Source organism: Pempheris klunzingeri, chromosome 10 (assembly GCF_042242105.1).
Source record: "Pempheris klunzingeri isolate RE-2024b chromosome 10, fPemKlu1.hap1, whole genome shotgun sequence".
NCBI lineage: Eukaryota > Metazoa > Chordata > Actinopteri > Acropomatiformes > Pempheridae > Pempheris > Pempheris klunzingeri.
The window spans coordinates 15,042,797-15,061,933 of NC_092021.1; the positions used below are offsets into that span (position 1 = coordinate 15,042,797).

The 19,137-nt window shown below is 42.2% G+C and overlaps 1 protein-coding gene across 1 annotated transcript; it reads right to left on the reverse strand.

Moving 5' to 3' along the window:
* Positions 1-3,163: 3,163 nt before the first annotated feature.
* On the reverse strand, positions 3,164-16,576 carry LOC139208175 (neuroligin-4, X-linked-like). The gene is made up of 8 exons (XM_070837767.1): positions 16,099-16,576; positions 14,934-15,086; positions 11,793-11,978; positions 10,835-11,285; positions 10,070-10,283; positions 9,230-9,354; positions 5,597-6,206; positions 3,164-3,571 (listed from the first exon to the last, which is right to left on the reverse strand). The coding sequence occupies exons 1-8, from the start codon at positions 16,574-16,576 to the stop codon at positions 3,164-3,166; spliced, it is 2,625 nt and encodes an 874-aa protein (XP_070693868.1).
* Positions 16,577-19,137: the final 2,561 nt, after the last annotated feature.

The window sequence follows — 19,137 nt, forward strand, 5'->3', positions numbered from 1 at the left end:
CTACTTTCCCCGTGCTCCCAGTCTTTATGCTAAGCTAAGCAAACAGTCTCCTGGCTATAGCTTCATATTCAGTGTACAGACATGAGGGAGGTATTTTCTCTTCTTTCTCTTGGTAAGATACCAAATAAAAGTACCTCCCAAAATGTTAAACTATCTCTTTGTGGATAGGAATTCTACCACTTTGTTGGAAATGTAACTTTTTTTTTAACAAGTTAAAACAAATAATGAAAGAACAATGGATATAACTGCCTGTGCAAATAAAATTACTGATTTCATATGTGTACTGTGCATCATTTGGCATATTCTGTAGGAAACACTTCAGACAATGCAATTAGCAAAACTACCTACATTCCCTCTAAATGTCCATGAACACAATGATAAACATTCTGAATTAAGACATACAACACATTTAAAATGCTCATAAACTGTAAAATACTGATATTTTTATTTTCCAAAAATGCAGCAGAAATGTTTTATGCTTAACACAATCCAGCCATCTGCTGAGTCAATAAACCCATATGAAAAAAATATTCAGTCAATCAAACATCCATTAAATGTTATTTTTATATCATTTTGTAAAAGTTCTTTGCTTTGCCATCCACAAATTTTCCGGCTTTCATTTTTCATGTATTCCACTGACAATTAACTAAAATCTCTCATGAAGAAGTTACTTAGAATGAGAGGAGGTTAAATAGGCCTCACTGTGACAAAGCTGCATGTAGTCACACACAGATGAGGCTGGGGGTTGACAGGACGGGACGGGGGCGGATGGGACAGGTTAGAGTAAGGAAACAGGATCAGGAGAGTTAAATTATCAAAGGTAGGGCCTTTGGTTGAGGATAAAGGTATGGCAGTTTAGTGTTAGTGGTGTAGTTGACGTACAAGGTTTTTATCTCCACCATTTGTCATTTTTAGTGGCAGCCATGACAGTAACACATCTCTGCCAAATTAATTGCCAGTGTGAACTAGTTAAAACTGATTTTATGAATGCTGGGAATCTAATTATGATGACACATAGCAGTAACCATCACTACCCTCAGGCATTCACTGTGAAGTCAGCAGGAAAACCCCCAACTTCAAGTCAGTCATTATCTCCACAAGATGCTGGTTGGGGGTTTGATAATTAATTTCACTTCATCCAAAGCATCTAAAGCATGGCTTGGTGGCAATTTGAGAAAAGATTCTTGCTTCTAAAAGATGATGTTAAGGCTTAAAAAGCGGTGTGTTTTGAGGTGTGTTTGCCATCATTGTCAAGTTTCTCAAACTAACACACAAAGCCGCATAGATCATCCTTCATCAGCTCCACCCAGGCTCCACCTAATTAATCAAATTTGGCTTCAAAGAATTGACATAATGGTGGCAGGCAATAAACCAGACTTTAAAATGTGGGTGACAGGTCCACGTTTTCCCATAGACACTATGGAAAGATTTCAATTTCAATTTCCAACAATTCTTTATTTTAGAGAAAGCAATATGACATTTTTGACGAAATACAACTCGACCAAACTCAATTTGAGGGGGACGGGGTTTCGGTCAGCATTAGGTAGTTCAAGCAGGGGCTCTTAAATACTGGGGCCCCTGATAAGGTGTAAAACATAAAGGTCAGATGAACACGAAAAAGCATCCCTGACTTTTTGGAACACGCTTGGACCCCCTGAATCATCACCACCTGTCTGTGTGCTGATGGAAATAATTAAGGTTTTGTATATTAGGAATTAGGGGTAAGGCCTTTATGAAGAATTTTAGGAACAAAGGAGGAAAGGAGAATGGGAAGGGGTTAGGCTCAAAGGGTTAAGGGTCATGGTTTTTGGCTGGTGCTCAATCATCAAACCAAAGTTGCATTATCTACACAGTACTAGCTCATCACCTGATGGTCAAACAAATAGACAGGATGGTGCGAAAAATGACCTATACTTAGACTACTAAACAAGTATCTAGATGTTTACATAGTTAAGAATTATTGAAATGACTGTGCATAGCAAATATAGCCTTTAAATAACAGTACTGTGTACATATTACAGTGGGTGAGATAGAAAGACAACCAGCCTTGCTTCAGGACATCTATACAATAATATAGTAATATCTGAAATGAAAGCAATAATGTGGTTAAATAAGTCATGTTTTAATGCAAGAGCAGGTAAATGCTATAAATCATAATATATCATCTGTATCTTTCCATTCTATTTACAAGAGTTTAACACATAGCTGGTTAGAGTGATTCTTCAGTAAGTCTGACAACACTTCAGAGGCCCTTTCTTCTTCTGAAGCTAATTTCTGTCTCTTGCCACACTTTCCATTCCTGTGTTTTCCATATCACTCTATCTCACTCCGTCTTTCTTGCTCTCAAATCTGCTAAATCCCTCTCAATGAAATCTTAATCTCTTTCCCACCATCTGACCAACTTTTCCTTCAGCTAATGTTGTGTTTTTTTAATCCCTTCTTCCTCTCTGTCTGTTTTTACATCCATATCTTGCCGAAATTTGTTATTTTCTTCTCAGCTTAGTTTGATCCTTGGCAGATAGGGCCTTTGATCTTTTAATGGAAAAAATGCTACATTCACATTTCACAGGTTGTTCAAGTTGACATCAACAGTCTGTGTGTGGTACTTCTTAGCTCAGTTCTGCATCTGCTCTGCTCTGCTCGGCCCTGGCACCGCCTCACTGTGCAGCACAGGTACAGTAGGAGATGTAAACTGATCCATAACTGACCCTTTTGCCACAGCACTCCTCCTCTTCCTCCTCAGTTGTAGAAAAAGCGGAAGATTTAATATCCAAAGCAGGTTTTGAGACATTTGATGGATGTCTTGGCTCGCCTTGTTCCAGGTTATGAGCGAATGATGCATAGAACTGCATCTCCTGGGATCCAGTTTGTCTTTAGTTCCCCGACATGCAACACACAGCTGACTGCCTTTTCATCCTGTTACTGAAAATGTCTTTCTGTCACTCCATCTGTAACAATCCTGCAGGGTAATTAGTAGAGGTATTTAAGTCTTTTGTTTTATGTGTGTTTGTGTGTTTGTGTGTGTGTGTGTGTGTGTGTGTGTGTGTGTGTGTGTGTGTGTGTGTGTGTGTGTGTGTGTGTGTGTGTGTGGATGTGTGTGTGTGTGTGTGGGTGTGTGTTTGTGAGTTGTAATCATGTCCTACGTGCAAGTATCTTGCTGCGGTTATACACGCGTGGTGGAGTGTGTGTGCGTGGAGATGTGTGTGTGTGGCAAGTGTGTATTACTATATGGGCTATGGTGTGTGTATCCCTGGTGCGGATGCCCCATCCTCATCCCCACCACTGATCCAGGCGTCATGGGGGTCATCGGCGTCGCCGGGGTAACAGGGTGTGACCCGGGGGTCACAGGGAGTGATCCTGGGGTCAGAGAGGTCATGAGGGGGACGTCATCAGGCGAGCGGCGCAAGGTGAGGGTGTAATCGGGCGGGCAGGTGAGGCGCACGGTGTCCAGTGTGCTGTAGATGTCCTGGGTGTCTAAGCCATCAAGGGCATCCAGCGTATCCAGAGTGTGATGGTGGTGAGTGTTGTTCCTCTCGTCTGCTGATGCCGCATCACACTCCAGCTGCTTCACCTAAAAGGTTGGATGAGTCAATGAGTGAATGGGTAAATGAGAAGATGATTAGCAATGGGGACACAGATGGAGAGATAGGAAATGAAAATGAAAATCAGGTCCATCACCAAATAGTCAAATCTGCCACTAAGGAGTATTTTTATTGTCAATTAATCTATCCATTATTTTCTTGATTCATCACTTAATCCTCGCTGTAGATAAAATAATGTCCATCATATTTTTGACATGTTCAAATAGCATGCTTTCCACAACCAAAAATCGAAACACCGGAGATATTTACAGTGATATGAAATAGAGAAAAATAGCAAATTCTCACAACTGAGAAACTTGAACCAGAGAATGTTTTGGCAAAAATACTTAACAATTAAACAATAAGATTCATCATCAAAATAGTATTGCATCCGACAAAATGTTTTATTTTACATGTGTGAAATAACTTGTAGCTAATTTTGTTGGTATTTAAATACCATTTACCAGAATTCATATGAAATGATCATATAGTCTCAATATGAAAATCTCTTCATGATAATAATTATCGTAATAAACTATTTTGATTCACATAGTGTCCACGTTGTAACCATTCTGTCTGTGTTAATGTCACTGTAACTCTGTCCATAAACATCCCCCTCTGTGAGACTTTATTTCACCCTGAGAAACATTAATTTTAAAATCAGAAGCATGAAACATTAAAATTAGTGAAATTATTAATTAAGAGTCTATAATTACTCCAGTCAGATTCATTTTAGAGCAAGTATCTGGCAGACATTTGGTCCAGCCTGAGACCAGACAGAGCTACAAACCACATACAGAGCTCAAATCAAATTCAAACTACTGGTGCTATTTTTCATCATCTAAACCACTTCTGACTGAGTTAGACTGATTTTTCCCAATCATAATTATGCTTGATTATGCACAAGATTACAGTACATGACAATAATGTCTATACAAAAAAAATTATGTTTGATTTGCTGGTCACACCAGAGCTGTGATGGTTTAAAACACAGCGTGAAAAGAAATGACATTTAAAACAAATAAAACACAATTACAAAAGCAGCTGCAATGTTGAGCTACATTACTGTAATCAAACTGCTAATTAACAGGATTTGTCAGCTATAAAAGAGATCTGACGTTTAGCGCTCAGTGTGTGAGAGTTCAGAGCAGCTAACAGAGCTCAGAAGAGGCCAAATAGTCAGTGGATGAATTGGAGGCAATTGGAAGCAATTCAGGCAATTGGACACAGCTCACACATGCATCAAAACACACACACACACACACACACACACACACACACACACATTCTCACAATGATAATGTCTGCCGATGACAGGCTGTGTTTTTTAGGAGTGCTCTACTGGCAGCTTCTCTACTGGCGAGAGAGGCATTTATTCATTCAGACAGTCAGATGCACAACCTCAATAACTGCATCCATCCATCCATCCATTTTCTATACCGCTTATCGCGGGGGGAGCTGGAGCCTATCCCAGCTGACTTCGGGCGAGAGGCGGGGTACACCCTGGACTGGTCGCCAGCCAAACACATGGCCACATACAGACAGACAGACAACCACTCACTCTCATACTCACACCTACGGGCAATTTTCAAGTTACCAATTAACCTAATGTGCATGAGCTTTGGATTGTGGGAGGAAGCCGGAGTACCCGGAGAGAACCCACGCTAGCATGGGGAGAACATGCAAACTCCACACAGAAAGACCCCGGGTTCAAACTGGGATTTGAACCCAGGACCTTCTTGCTGTGAGGCAACGGTGCTAACCACAGCACCAGCATGCTGCCCCTCAATAACTTCAACTTATGGTAATAATAATATGTGCAATTATGAGCAATAACAATAAGCCTCATTATTTTGTCTGTCTGTCCATATATATATATATATATATATATATATACATATGTGTATATATACATCACACAATCTACATTGGCTTCAGTTATGGTGCACAATGCATTCAAATACATTCAAATGCATTCAAATGCATTCAAATGAAAAAAGAAACAAATAACTCACCTGTAATGACATCAGTCCCTCTCCCTGCAAGTGGGCGGCAACATCTGCAGGTGTGATGTCTCGTCTCGGAGGAGGAAGTGGACGTGGCCGACGATGCTCCAGACGCCTCTTGTCTTTCTTGTACAGCAGAGCTGCGAATGCCAGGATGTTAAGAAACAACAGTGACGCTCCCACCGCAATTGTCACCGAGAGTTCAGTTGAGTAGTCCTCGTTAGGGACCCGGACCCCATTTTCCCCTCCACCTTGGCCTAAAGCAGACTCTGGCGGCTGTGGAGTACCTCCCTGGGAACCTGGATGGCGTGTACTACTTGGCGACCAACCTTTGGATAGACGCTTTGTGTAAGAAGAAGGAGGGTCATCCTGTGGAGAGGGGCTGTGCGTGAAGGAGGACACTGATTGTAGGAGTTCATTGACATGATGCAAGTGGGGAACCAGCTGGAGCCAGAAGGAGATTTTGGTGGCGCGGTAGTGGTCTCTGACACGGGGCTTCAGGCCAATGTGGAGGTACAGCTGCTCTTTAGGGGTGTACTTGGACCAGGCCACTTCTTCAAAACGGTTAGGTTTAGTGTGAATGAACTTGGTGTCTTGAGGAACCGGCTGGTTTGGGTCACTGGAAGGAGTGAAACACAATGATTTATTTATTCACATTAAATGGGTTGTGCGGGATTGTGGTGGTTATGTAAGCTGTTTTGTTTTTTTCTATAATTTATAGATAACAAAAAGGAAGGACTAATCATTTGTCGTTGCTTTTCATTCCCACTGAACCTGTTGTTCAACAAAGAGCTTTAATACAAAAAGAGAGAAAAAGAACAAAGAAATATTAAAAAAAGAAATTAGCTGAGCTGTGAAGTAGCTGAAGCTCTGAGCATCTTAACAGATGAAAACATTGAGTAAGAATCAAAATCAAATCACAAAAATAATAGTGTAACTCAACAGATAGATAAATGATGATATAAACCACAATGAAATGCAACAGAGAGTACAAGGTTGGCACCTTCATATTTGAATTCAAGGGTGATATTTAAAAAAAATAAAGCAAAATGAGTGAGTGTTCTGCCCCTCGTGATGCACCTTTTCTTTGCATGTATACATTTTTGAAATGTCAGACACTCCCAACAGAGCTGCGGAGGACTTTCTCTCGTGCTGGCCAACTGTTTCACCAGAGCTGGCACACATCTTTCTGATCAATATCAGAGTAACATAAGACAAACTAGTGGCAAAAAATATTTACACAAAGCAAAACTAGTTTTGTTTTCCTGTCAACAAAGCTAAAAGGTTATTTGGTAGCAGATCATTGATTCCTGTCCACTTTATATGCGTCTTACAAAACATTTCAGTAAATGCACAGTTAGTGTGTGGATATTTGCCCCTCTAGCAAACATAAAACTGTCAGTTTTCCTCATTAGAGATGAATGTGTCCGTGGCATGGCAAAAATATCCTGAAAAATCACTTTCCTGACACAGGCGGACAGGCGCTTATTTGTTGACTTACCGTCTTATTTGTGTCAGGAGCGAGAAATGACGTAAATGAAAGCACATCTTTACAGACTTGCCAGTTACACGCTATGTGCTCACTTGTCAATCAAACCCTTTTCAACAGCACAAAAAGGCAGCCAGCGTAAAGGTAAAGACCTACCGGCAGACAAACACTCACAGAAGCTGAGGATTTATACGCCCACACAGAGGCTTACAAAATATACATCAGGGAGCATCATATCATCCCTGTTAAATTGAGCTGTCGCAGAGTTCCGCCACTATCTGAGGCACTCTCAACCGAGTGAAATCTTTCTTCACAGAAAGTTTCCCACTGGTAATTGAAGTGCACACTGAAATCTTCTCATCCCTCCTTGGTGATTTTGCTCTGCAGCTTGCTGAGGTGCTAATGGCAATACAGACTATGGGCTAGAAACCACCAACTTCATGCAGTGGGATTGCCTTAATGCACCAGTGTTAAGGAGAGTTTTTTTTTTTTAATGTTTTTTTATGTGAGAGCTCTGTCCTAATTCTGTATGTTGTGAGACAGCAAGGCTCCACAGTGATTTAGATCAAGGTCTAGACTGCAGATGTCTGTGTAAATCTGAAGAGGTCTCGGCGGAGTGAGTCTCGATTGGATTAATTACTGGTAATTACTCACTTCGAGCACTGCAGAAAGAGGGTCCATCCTCAACAATTACTTTTATCTTGTATATCATGTCAGAGTGGAGAGATGAAACATACTCTTATCAGCGTGAATTGTCAGGTTTTTAAAGTTTTGCTGTGGATTCTTTCTAAAACAAGTGTAGTTTTCTTTGCTACTGGCAGATCATTTCACTTCCAATTTAATAAATTGGATCTGTAGCAGTTTTTTAGCCACTGGCTGATCGTTTTAATTTAGATTTAACATACTGAATGAGCTCTCTATCTCACTGCACCATTTTTGAACATAGATGACTGAGGATACAGGAAGAGAAGAGAAGATTTATCAAACAAGGTCCAATCCTTCATTCTTCTTCTAGGACATTACCTCAGCTTTCCTCAAGGACTTTTTCAAGAGCAGGGTTTCTTTAACTTTCTCAGTCAAGGTCCAAAGAAGAAAAGCCTTGTCTAGATTTTGACATGACAAAGAAACTGTGTGCGCTGTCTGCCAAAATGAGTCTGCAGTGCTGCCTTCATGATTGTATCTAAAGGGCTGTTTCTCGTCAGACATAAGAGACTTTTTGACGGAAAAGACATTATGATAGCATATTCCTGTGAGCTCATTATTTGTGTTGCTCTAAAACTCCAGTGTTTTCCTCTAAAGCATCATTAAATCTCAGCTTCACTACATTTAAACTTCCTTTCCAAATGAAAACCTAATATTGCGGAGAAAGATTCTTTTCTATGCAATTAAAATGTAACTTATCTTGACAAACATGACAGAGAGATGAATTCAGGCTGAACTGTCCCATGCTCGCGCTTCCTTCAAATAGGAGCCAATTTTCCCCAAATTGTATTTAGCGAATGTAAAACAGTTACACATGAGCATCATGTGAGATATACATTTGCTTAATGCTACTTTAAAATCAAAGCCTTTGACTGTCCTCTCTCTCTGTGAACCCTGCCAGAAACCAACAATTTACTATCAATCAGTCCAACAAATTAAACATAAAGAAAACTTATTAAGTACTTTAAAGTGGAGAGTCACCATGCTGTTTGTCTTGATGACACCACAGACTTGAGTCTTGGCTGAATTATTGCAAGCTTGGAGGAGGTTTGTTCCTGTAAAATCAAGAGTGAGCTGTCCACAGTTACAGCAACAACACACTGTGTTGCCAAAAGCCTTCCCTCTGCCGAGAGTCAAAGATAAAAGAAAGAAGGACGAGTGATTTCCAACTGACAGCTGTGCATTTTCCTTTGTACATTTTAAAATGTGATTAAATGGTCTGGCTTTCACTCACTATCATGAGGCATTTTATACAAGTGGGTGGGGATTAGATATCAATAGCAGAAATTAGAAATGGATTTCTGTGTCTAAGACAGAAATGCTGAAGCTGTGCTTTGTTTCATCTTGTTTTCGGAGTACAGTCAGGCAGAAGAACAAAAAAAACTTCCCTCAGTGGAATTTTTTCCAACTGAAATCAACGTCACACATCAGTGTACATTTTAATAGCTCACCCAGTCTTGGCAAAGTTGGTCCAGTAAGTCATGACTACAGCACTCAGCATCACGTCGTTTTTGGAGAAGTTACAGTTGAATAGATCAGTGGGTCCCACCATGGGCACGCCGAACACGTAGGGCACCTACACACACACACACACACACACACACACACACACACACACACACACACATACCACACACAGACACTTTAGGATAGCTTACTGTTGGAGCCAACAGATTACATTCATTCTCTTGACAGAAACTGGGACCATAACTGAATCATGTCAAACTCTAACCTCATCTCAAAGAGGACATAAACTGCTTCATATGTAACTGCAGTGATCCTAAACTCAGGTCACTGAATTTATCTTCTGTTTGACAAGTCATCCGCAATCATCTGGACTCAAGTCCACTCCCACAAACACCAACTACAAACACATCCAGTGTGCTGAACATATGGCAAGTGCACACCTATGCAAGGATCGCTGTAATACACTACAATTACGAGAGCAGTAAATATACAGGTAAACAAGGCAGCTTCAAAACCAGACCTACAGGGAAATAAATTCCATGAACAGTTCAAATATTTCATGCTGTAGAAAACTACTTATTAAGCACTTTGAACTACTCAATACGAAGCAGCACTTCAAGGGTAAACCAAGAGCTCCTGCTGTTAGGCACCTACATTTTTGCCTTAATCTGCTTTAGAGTTAAGAACAAGTCAGTCGCTCTACCTTTTGTGAAATCTCATACCATTATTCCTCTCCTTGATATCTTGTCTTACTTACAAACATATCTTTGACTGTCACTAATGTTATCTCTGTAAAGCAATCCAGCATTGTGGCGTTACTTTACCTCGTCCCCGTGGGCGGAGTCGGCCCAGGGCGGTGTGGCATCACTCTGGCAGTGGTGGTAAAAGGAGTAGAAGTAAGTGGGGGATCCATACTGAGCGTGGAGGTCAGCTGTGGCAATTGCTGGCGCCACCCATTGGTGGTCTGTGAATAGCGCTACCAGAGTCTTCCGCCGGGTTTCTGCATTGTCACGGTCTGCCCAGTCTGTGTACATGAACCTGTAGTGTATACATTTCACATTAGCCATTAGTCAATCAATTAATCAATGAAGTCCATTTATCTATCAAACAATCTATTCGGAAGCGTTTGCTTGATATTTAAGTATAAAAAATACATTTGAATAAAGATGTTACACTTAATGGTGTCTGCATATTCATAAAAACAACTCATGATCAAAAGTGTGCATATTCAAACTTTCATTTGAAGGCATAGTTTGACATTTTGGGAAACACGCTTATTAAACAAGATAAAACAATGTCACTACTCCCAGCAAACAAATAGTACAGCACATAACACCCCCAAACAACCCCAACTTGTCAATACTACACACAAATAGTGAAGCTTTAGAGATGCTGATAGGCAGTTACCTTTGGACACAGCCAGGCTGTTTTCACCTGCTTGCATTGTTTAGGCTGAGCTAAGACAACCATCAGCTGACTGTGGCATCATATCACATTCTCATAAAACTCTTGGTGAGAAAGCCAATAAGCATATTACCGAAAATGTCAAATGTATCCTTAAATACATTCAGACATTGACACTGGCTCACCTTATGCTCTCTCTCAGTGTGTCTCGGCCTTCGGGGTATCCATACAAACTATCCACAAAGTCTGACACAGCAAAGTCAAAGTCCTCAGCTGTGACACCGTCCTCTGAGTCCACAATGCCCTCCACAAACTTCACGCCCTCACCCTGGTTAACCCCCAGCATCACATCGTAGTTGAGAAACTCTCCCTGCTCCATCAGAATCTGGGGGTCATCTGGTATAACATCACCATCAATCACCGGGGCAAAAGCCGTGTGATATTTGGCCGGTGTTACGTTCTGCTCCACAAGTTCGCGGTAACTCCGGCCCTGGAGGCAAGCAACCAGTTGGGTGCTGTCGTCGATGCCGCAGCCCACCCTCTCACCGAGCTGACGGGCGTACTTGCTGGGCTGGTAGTTGACAGCCCAACTGGCTAAAGCGCTGCCACTCTGGATGATGGCTCTGTGGAACAGGTCTGAAACACACATGAACACACACACATGAATACAAACATGGGTGTATAAAGCACTGAGACACGCACACATGTACTCACTCCCACACATGCATGAACTCCACAATACATTAGCACACATAAAAAGAGTGAGAACAAGCATAACCACAGCAAGAAAACAGTGAACTCACAGATATGCATTATTCAAAAGAACCATAGGTCATGGCGAGAGCATGACGTTCAAGTAAGTAAGGGTTAAAAGTTTGAAATAATAACTCTCAGCTATATGAGTCATGGACAGGCTGTACTGTTCAGAGGACTCAAAGGCTTATTGAGGCATTCATATCAGTAAATGAAAGCTTTATCGGTACAAAATCCTAAATGTCAAAGCTTTAACAGCATCCACCTACTTAGCAGCCATCATAGCGCCACCCAACTGTCTATCTGCCTATACTATAAAATGTTTCTGCATTTGTGCCACATAGAATAAACTGATTAAAAGCAGGGTCTTTGTGCACGATTCTTCCTTACCCTCAGAGTAGTGAGACAAGGTGAGCAGGCTGACACAGGAGGCCCCGGCCCCAGATCCAAACACAGTGACCCTGTTTGGGTCACCTCCGAAGGCTGCAATGTTCTCCTTCACCCAGCGCAGAGCCTGGATCTGATCCAGCAAGCCATAGTTCCCTTTTGCTGCCTGGTCACCTGTACTGAGAAATCCTACAGGCAGACAGAGAGACAGATGTTGTTGCATATGGTACAGCATGTACTATTTTAGGATTAAATATATTTATAAACATAAAGTCAAAACTAAAATAGCCTGTAGAGAACACATCAAAAAATATAAAAAATAATCGATCAAAAGATGTCTTCCCGCTGACTTTTTGAAAATAGAACCTCTTAACCTTACAAAGCACAAACACACAGAAGCATGCAGGGAGGTGATCGGTTGAACATCCCCACATCATGGCACCCCCACTGTTCAGATCAATTATGCACAAGTTTTGTTCATCATATATTGAAAGAGAAAATGAATGAAAAATTATGTGCCTTCCCTACAATCCCTGGAAAACAGGATCAAATCAACAAGGTACATCCATATTCATGTAAGGGGAAATCAACTCAAATACACACAGACATAAACCTACACATGCATGCAGTTACAAACGCAGCTCCCCCTTATTCCCTCTACTGCTGACAATGTTAAGTAAACTAAATCTCAAATCTTAATGGTTCAATCCACTACAGTATATCGCATTACTGCAAAGCTAATTTCTCTGAAGCTGGCCCTGAGCATATATGATTATAATGAGCAAGAAAGAAAACGCTGTTAAAATCACACATTTCATTTCAAATTTCTCTCGTGCAAAATGGACATTATAAGGATTATATATTAATATGATTGTAATAGCAGTTTCAGTATTACTTCATATATACTGTAGGACGTGCTTTCATAGATTTGTGTCAATACATTTCTATATGCACATGCTCCAATTCCATCAGATTACAGTAAGATTAGCAAAAATAGCAAAAAAAATGATCATGTTCATAATTCGACATTGCTTTGCATGTATGGGCACGCCGCATGCATCCAACTTACAATGGCAATGATGAGAAGGAGGAGGAGGAAGACACTGCTACTGGTGATGATGGATGATGGTGGTGATGGTGATGATCGTATTGGAGGTGGTGTAAACACACAGGATGGAGATGAAGACAGAAAGAAACATAAATAATTGACTTTATTTGGCTCGATATGGTGATTAAGAGCCGTAGCAACTAGTTTTGTCCCCAAGGTCAGAATTAAATAGTTCTTCCACAACAACAAGCAGATGCAGATTTATGCCAACTTATACGATCAATACCTAATGAAAGCCTTGAAAATCTTGAAAGCATCTACAAAGATCAGAGAACACAGCGTGGAGCTCATAAACTCAAATCAATATTTTTTTTGTTGAATGTTTTAACCTTTCAACACGCGTTCAAGTCTACTCCGCTCCATTTTCAAAAACATTCTCCGTCTAACTAAAGGAGAACCCAGAAGTGGCCTTCCCTCTGGAAGAGAAACGTCTCATATACAGTATTAACCTTTTCTGTATTAGCATGCCAATATTAACAGTCCAAAGTACAGTTCCCTTCTGTAACATAAGTCTATATAATCAAGTGGATTAAAGTGATAATGGATTATGGGTGAAATCATTTTTAACAGTGCTGAATTGGCTGTGTTGTTTTATTAACCCACTGGCACATTTTAATTAATTTGTCCATATGAATTATTAAAAATATGGGCAATTCCTAATGAGAGTGAGTGTATGATTTAACCCCGCCAATGGACTGATATGCAGCTCGTGCATTCGACTTAATCAATATGAAAGCATACTTGCTCACACAAACTCAAGCTCAATCCTCATGCCCTCAGTATAATACAGTTAATGATAATGCCTTCAAAGTGTGTTTTTAACCCTCCAGTGGCCCTGCACAAGCTCTGTAATTTTTACAATTACAGCCACAAAAGGCTTAATGCTAGGATTCTAAGATATTCTATTTATTCAGCGTGGGAGCTTTGCATAGCTTTCTAAAATTAGAAAAACCAGAGGGAATCAGATTTTCCCTGTTCAGGGAGCAATGAGTCAGGGAGCCACCGAGGTAAAAAGGATCAGATTTGAGTCAATGCTAGTAGTGGAAAAAATTGGGGTTTATTTCCACTAGGGACACCCATACTGAACACATTTTCAGTCAGAAAAGCAAAAAGGCGCTGTGGGTGAAAACAACTCACTGATGGTTTTTACATTTTATAGCCCCATAAAGAATTAAACAGTCTAGATGATGAATGTAATGTAAATGTGAAGAAACTATCAGATTCAAAGTGAAGAATCGTATGTAAATTTCCAGTTAAAACAAATAGCACCTCCAAAGAGTACATTGCGTCAATACTTAATGATTTATAGGTCTTACTAATAAATACACCTCACCCCACTGAAACCTGACAACCCATAGAGAAATTAAATTAAATTAAAGTAACAACACTGATTGAGTGGTTTTATATGAAAACATGACTTTGGTTTTTAATGGTGTGATTTAAACTTTTGCATTAATTAGCACATTAATCAACACCCAACTGGAGTGTCTTTTTATCCACAGTTGATGTTTTGCCCAAACAATTGAACTTCCATTTCTTCCTCCCACACCACCTCCTTTTTTCTCCTTCAGCTTCTAACAGGGGATCTATTTAGTCATAAGCAATTGTATAAAAGAAAACACAGCTAATTTCCCAGCCCACATAAATGCAGCAGAGATGTGTGCATTTCTAATTGTTATCCAATCATCGCCCTTTACTCTTGCCCCCAACATAAAGTAAATTACTATACAGAGGGTTTGTGCTACCACAGGGATATTATCAGAATACCCAGAGCACATTGGTAGTAATTGGACTGCTACTGCTCTGGCTCAGAGGGTGGCGCTCAGTGTTAATGTACAAATACATTTGTCAACATACAGGTATCAACATGGCAGCATAACTCAGTAGGATGAGAAACGACTGGAAAACAGCGGTATGCTTTAACAGCGATGTTAACAGGCTGCGGACACAGGGCTTTATTTGGAAATGCAGCTGCACCCACACTCCAATTACACAGATATAGAGGATATATTAGATATAGAAAATTATTAATTTACCCAGTACTCCTAGGCGATAGTTTAGGGTTATGACAATGACGTTGCCGTAGCTTGCCAGCACGCTGCCATCCATCATGTTACCGGTGCCTTCTGTATACGAGCCCCCGTGGACGTAGACCATCACAGGCCTCTGACCCCCCTCCTCATGGATGTCTGGGAAAGAGAAGGACAGATGATTGATAGATAGATAGATAGATAGATAGATAGATAGATAGATAGATAGATAGATAGATAGATAGATAGATAGATAGATAGATAGATAGATAGATAGATAGATAGATAGATAGATAGATAGATAGATTTGCAGCAACATATGTCATGTCAAGGTGACATTATTGAAGCTACTGATGACAGTGCCATACATTATCATTTTTGGTGCTTAACTGTATGCACAGAACCGCCCACCTTCCTTCTGCCTCCGTTCAATCTGTTGTTTGAAAACATTTCTGTATTGACTGTGTTTATATGCGAGGGTGTGAGTGTGTGTGTGTGTGGGTGGGTGGATGTGTGTACGGCTGACTGTCCACCTGTCCATTTTTATGTATCTAAGCCTTTAGTCACTCAGTGGGTTAATACATATAAAAGCAGCAACAATCTGTGCTACCGTCCCTCCCTACCCTCATTTCTCAACGGGTGAATGTAAATTGAGGCAGTGGGAGTATTCATGCTTGCTATCGTGTGTGTGTGTGTGTGTGTGTGTGTGTGTGTTTGTGTAGGGTCATATGCATTTGTGTGATCCAATATGTATGCATGAGTGAGTCTGTGTCCTTCCCACTTTCCTCCACAAGTAAAGGCGTAAACCCCTTGGCGACTGATGCAGGTGTCTGCATATTAAGTGTTGGTTCAACCAGCGGCGTGCACAAGGAGGGTGGAGGGAACTTGATTTAGGGAGGGGGGTCCACTTTTTGAAAAAACAAAACCTTTATTCATTTATCTATTCATTTCTGTGCCCTGACAGGACCATCTTTCAACCATTTGTCACAGTCAAAATGCCCTTGCAGTCACCCCAAGGACCTCTTTCAATAGTCATTGCAGCTTTGTTGCTTCTCTGTTTTGACCTTAAGACAAAATTAGCCTAAACATGTCATCCTAAATCTAACCCTGCATGCATATTTATTCACCCTTGCCCCTGACAGAGTCTGTGCACACCTCTGGGTTCACTCACCTTCCTCAGTGGGCACGTAGATATTGAGGTAGAGACAATCCTCACTCTGGTGAGTGAGGTACGTAGCCGCTATATCCAGGTTAGCCGTGAGCCAGGACGGCATCATATCTCCCAGCATGCTCCTCTCATCCAGTGACTGTGGGCACACGGGAGCAAATTGCGTCACATTCCGTATTCCTGGCCAAGGTAAAGGCGGCTCAGGCGGCTGGAAGCGCCGGTCCCCCGTTGGAGGCCTTGCGTAAGGTACTCCCAGGTACTGGATGACGGGCCCCAGGAGGTCAGAGGACAGGGGGGTCAGGATGCCACGTATGCGGCCCTGTGCCGTGGAAATGACAGGCACAGTCTGCTGCGCCAGTGAGGAGACCGGATAGAGAGAAAGGCAGAGGCAGAGGGAGAGGAGGAGGGATGGAAACCCAAGAGGGGAGGAAAAGGATGGGAGAGGAGTAGAGGGAGTTTTCCTGGTCCTCAGCTTGGACATGATGGAGTGTTTAGGGGTAGCTGGGAGATGAGGGATAGAAGGGGAGGAGGAAGGACTAGGGGAGGGCGATGGTTATGGCTGTGTTGACCCTTCAGAGGTATCCAACACTCACACACAGCTGCTGCTCAGCTTGGCCCATAACACACACAACACACAGTCCTGGCTCTTGCAAACAACCTTTTCCTCTTGTATGTGTCTGTGTGTGTGTGTTTGGTCCTGTGTGTGTGAGTCAGTGATTTGGTTCCTCTGAGTGTGTGGTGACTCAGTCAGTGAGTCCCTTGAATACGTGTCTGTGTGTGTGGATGTATGTGTGGAAGTGTTTAAGCGAGTGTGTATGTCCTGGACTGGCGATTTGAGCGTGTGTGTGTGCATGTGCGTGTGTGTATGTGTGTGTGCGTGTGAGAGTCTCTCGTTATGTAAACAGTAGCATCACTGTTCCTCTGTCACTCTCTCCTTCCGGTCACCCCCATAACAAGTCCAAACTGCTTCCTGAAAAAAAGAGAAAGAGAGGCAGAGAAATGGAAAGAGAAGCGGAGAAGGATTTAATTAGTCTTCATTAGAATAATCACAGGGTAAATAAATAAATTGTCACACACACATCCACACACAACAGACTTGCACATCACATCAAAAGAATAGGCTGTGCCACCTCGCTGCTGTTCACGTTAAAAATAGATATGAGAGCGATAGATAGGGCAAACGAGATGTTGTCCGCTCAGCTTAACTTGCCGTCAGACTGTCAGGGCTGCTGTGTCACACAGGAACAGCTAATGTGTGTGTGTGTGTGTGTGTACCAGGTATGAGCTGCAGACATATGTCACATCCTCACTCCACACTGCTTCACAGATCACAGGACCCCATAGAGGGGGTGGGAGGTTTGGGGGGGGTTCACGTCACATGCTTAATTAAACCCTGAATATACACCTTGGGGCTCCTGACCTGCATGTAGCATAAGGCAGGAAGCCTGTGACACACACACACACACACATACACTTTGTTCTCTATCTCTCTCCTCCAGATGCATGCACACACCCCTTCTTTATGTCTCCCAATAATAGACACACACACACACACACACACGCACACACACTTTCTTGATGTACATGTTCACACTCTCTCTCACACACACACACACACACACACACACACACACACACACACACAGCTGCTCCCCGGCCGACACTGCTATCTCTCTCAGAGGGCCTTGGGGCAGAACATTAACACACACACACACACACACACACACACACACACACGCTCGAGCGCGCACGCACGGAGCAACATCAATTTCCATGTGATCACACGCACGTCCACACGCATATCCTCACTAAGCAGCAAAGATATTAGAGTGTAAAATTGATCAGTACTATCGCTCCTCCCATGTTAAATTGTATTGGTGTCGGCTGTCCAAGGTGCTAGTTAACATTCCAGTGGTGATCACACACGCTGATGAATAACGCTCCATTTATCAAGGCAAACCCGCCTGCCACCCTCCCCCTGTACGTTTTTACAGAGAAAGAACAGATAAAAGCTGCGCTGCACTATTATTAAAATTACCAAGAGGGATGAAGAGGAGAACAGGGGGGGGGGGGGGGGGAATTAGAGCAAGTGCAGACAATAAACGCTTGCTTGTGAGGTGGAATATCCTGTCTAAATCTCTTTCGGCACTGAAGCTGACTACGGCAAAACACACACACACACACACACACTCAAATACAAAGCCTCAACCTGCATCCCCGCTGCAGTAAAAAAAAAAAAAAAAAAAAAAAAAACCCTCCAAAAGACAGAATGTAGGATAACCGTACCCAGCCGGGGTGAGAGGTGTGAAATCCCGCGGACCATGATCCCCTTCCAGATCCACCGCAATATTCGCCTCGTGTTTTCGCTGCTGCAGCTTATCCGACGTGCCCGGGATGGGATATTGGGAGATATTCCTCTGCTGCTGCTGCCGCCGCTGCTGCTGCTACTGCTGCTGGTGGCGATGGCACGTCTCCTGGGTGGGAATAACCCCAAAAAAAAAAGAAAGAAGGAAAAACAACCCTCAAGCCTTCAGTCCGAGAAAGGTGACAATGAAAAATAACGAAGATTTGGAAATAGTAGAAACTGGAGTGTTTCTCCGTGGAACGCGAGGCCCAGGACGTTCAAATAATCAATCTCCCTCTCTTCCCTTCTTTCTCCTCCCTCCCCCATCTCTCTCTCTCTCGCTGCCTCTCTCTCTCTCCCTCTCCCTGTGTCTCTTTCTCTCCCTTTCTCTCCCTAGATGCGATTGGACAGTGTGGCAGGCAGCAGCTACTGATCCAATGATACGCACCTAACTCCGTGAGGCTGGAGAGAAGAGGGGAGAATGGAGGAGAGAAGAGAAGAGAAGAGAGGAGAGGAGAAGAGAAGAGAAGAGAAGAGAAGAGGACCGACCTGTGCAGGGAGACACACACACACACACACACACACAGAAGTGGGCACCATTACACAAAGCCAAATGGTGCATATATACACACATGGCTTCACACATTTACACACACCTGTATGTGGAGGGTCCCATCACACATAAAGACATACACGCA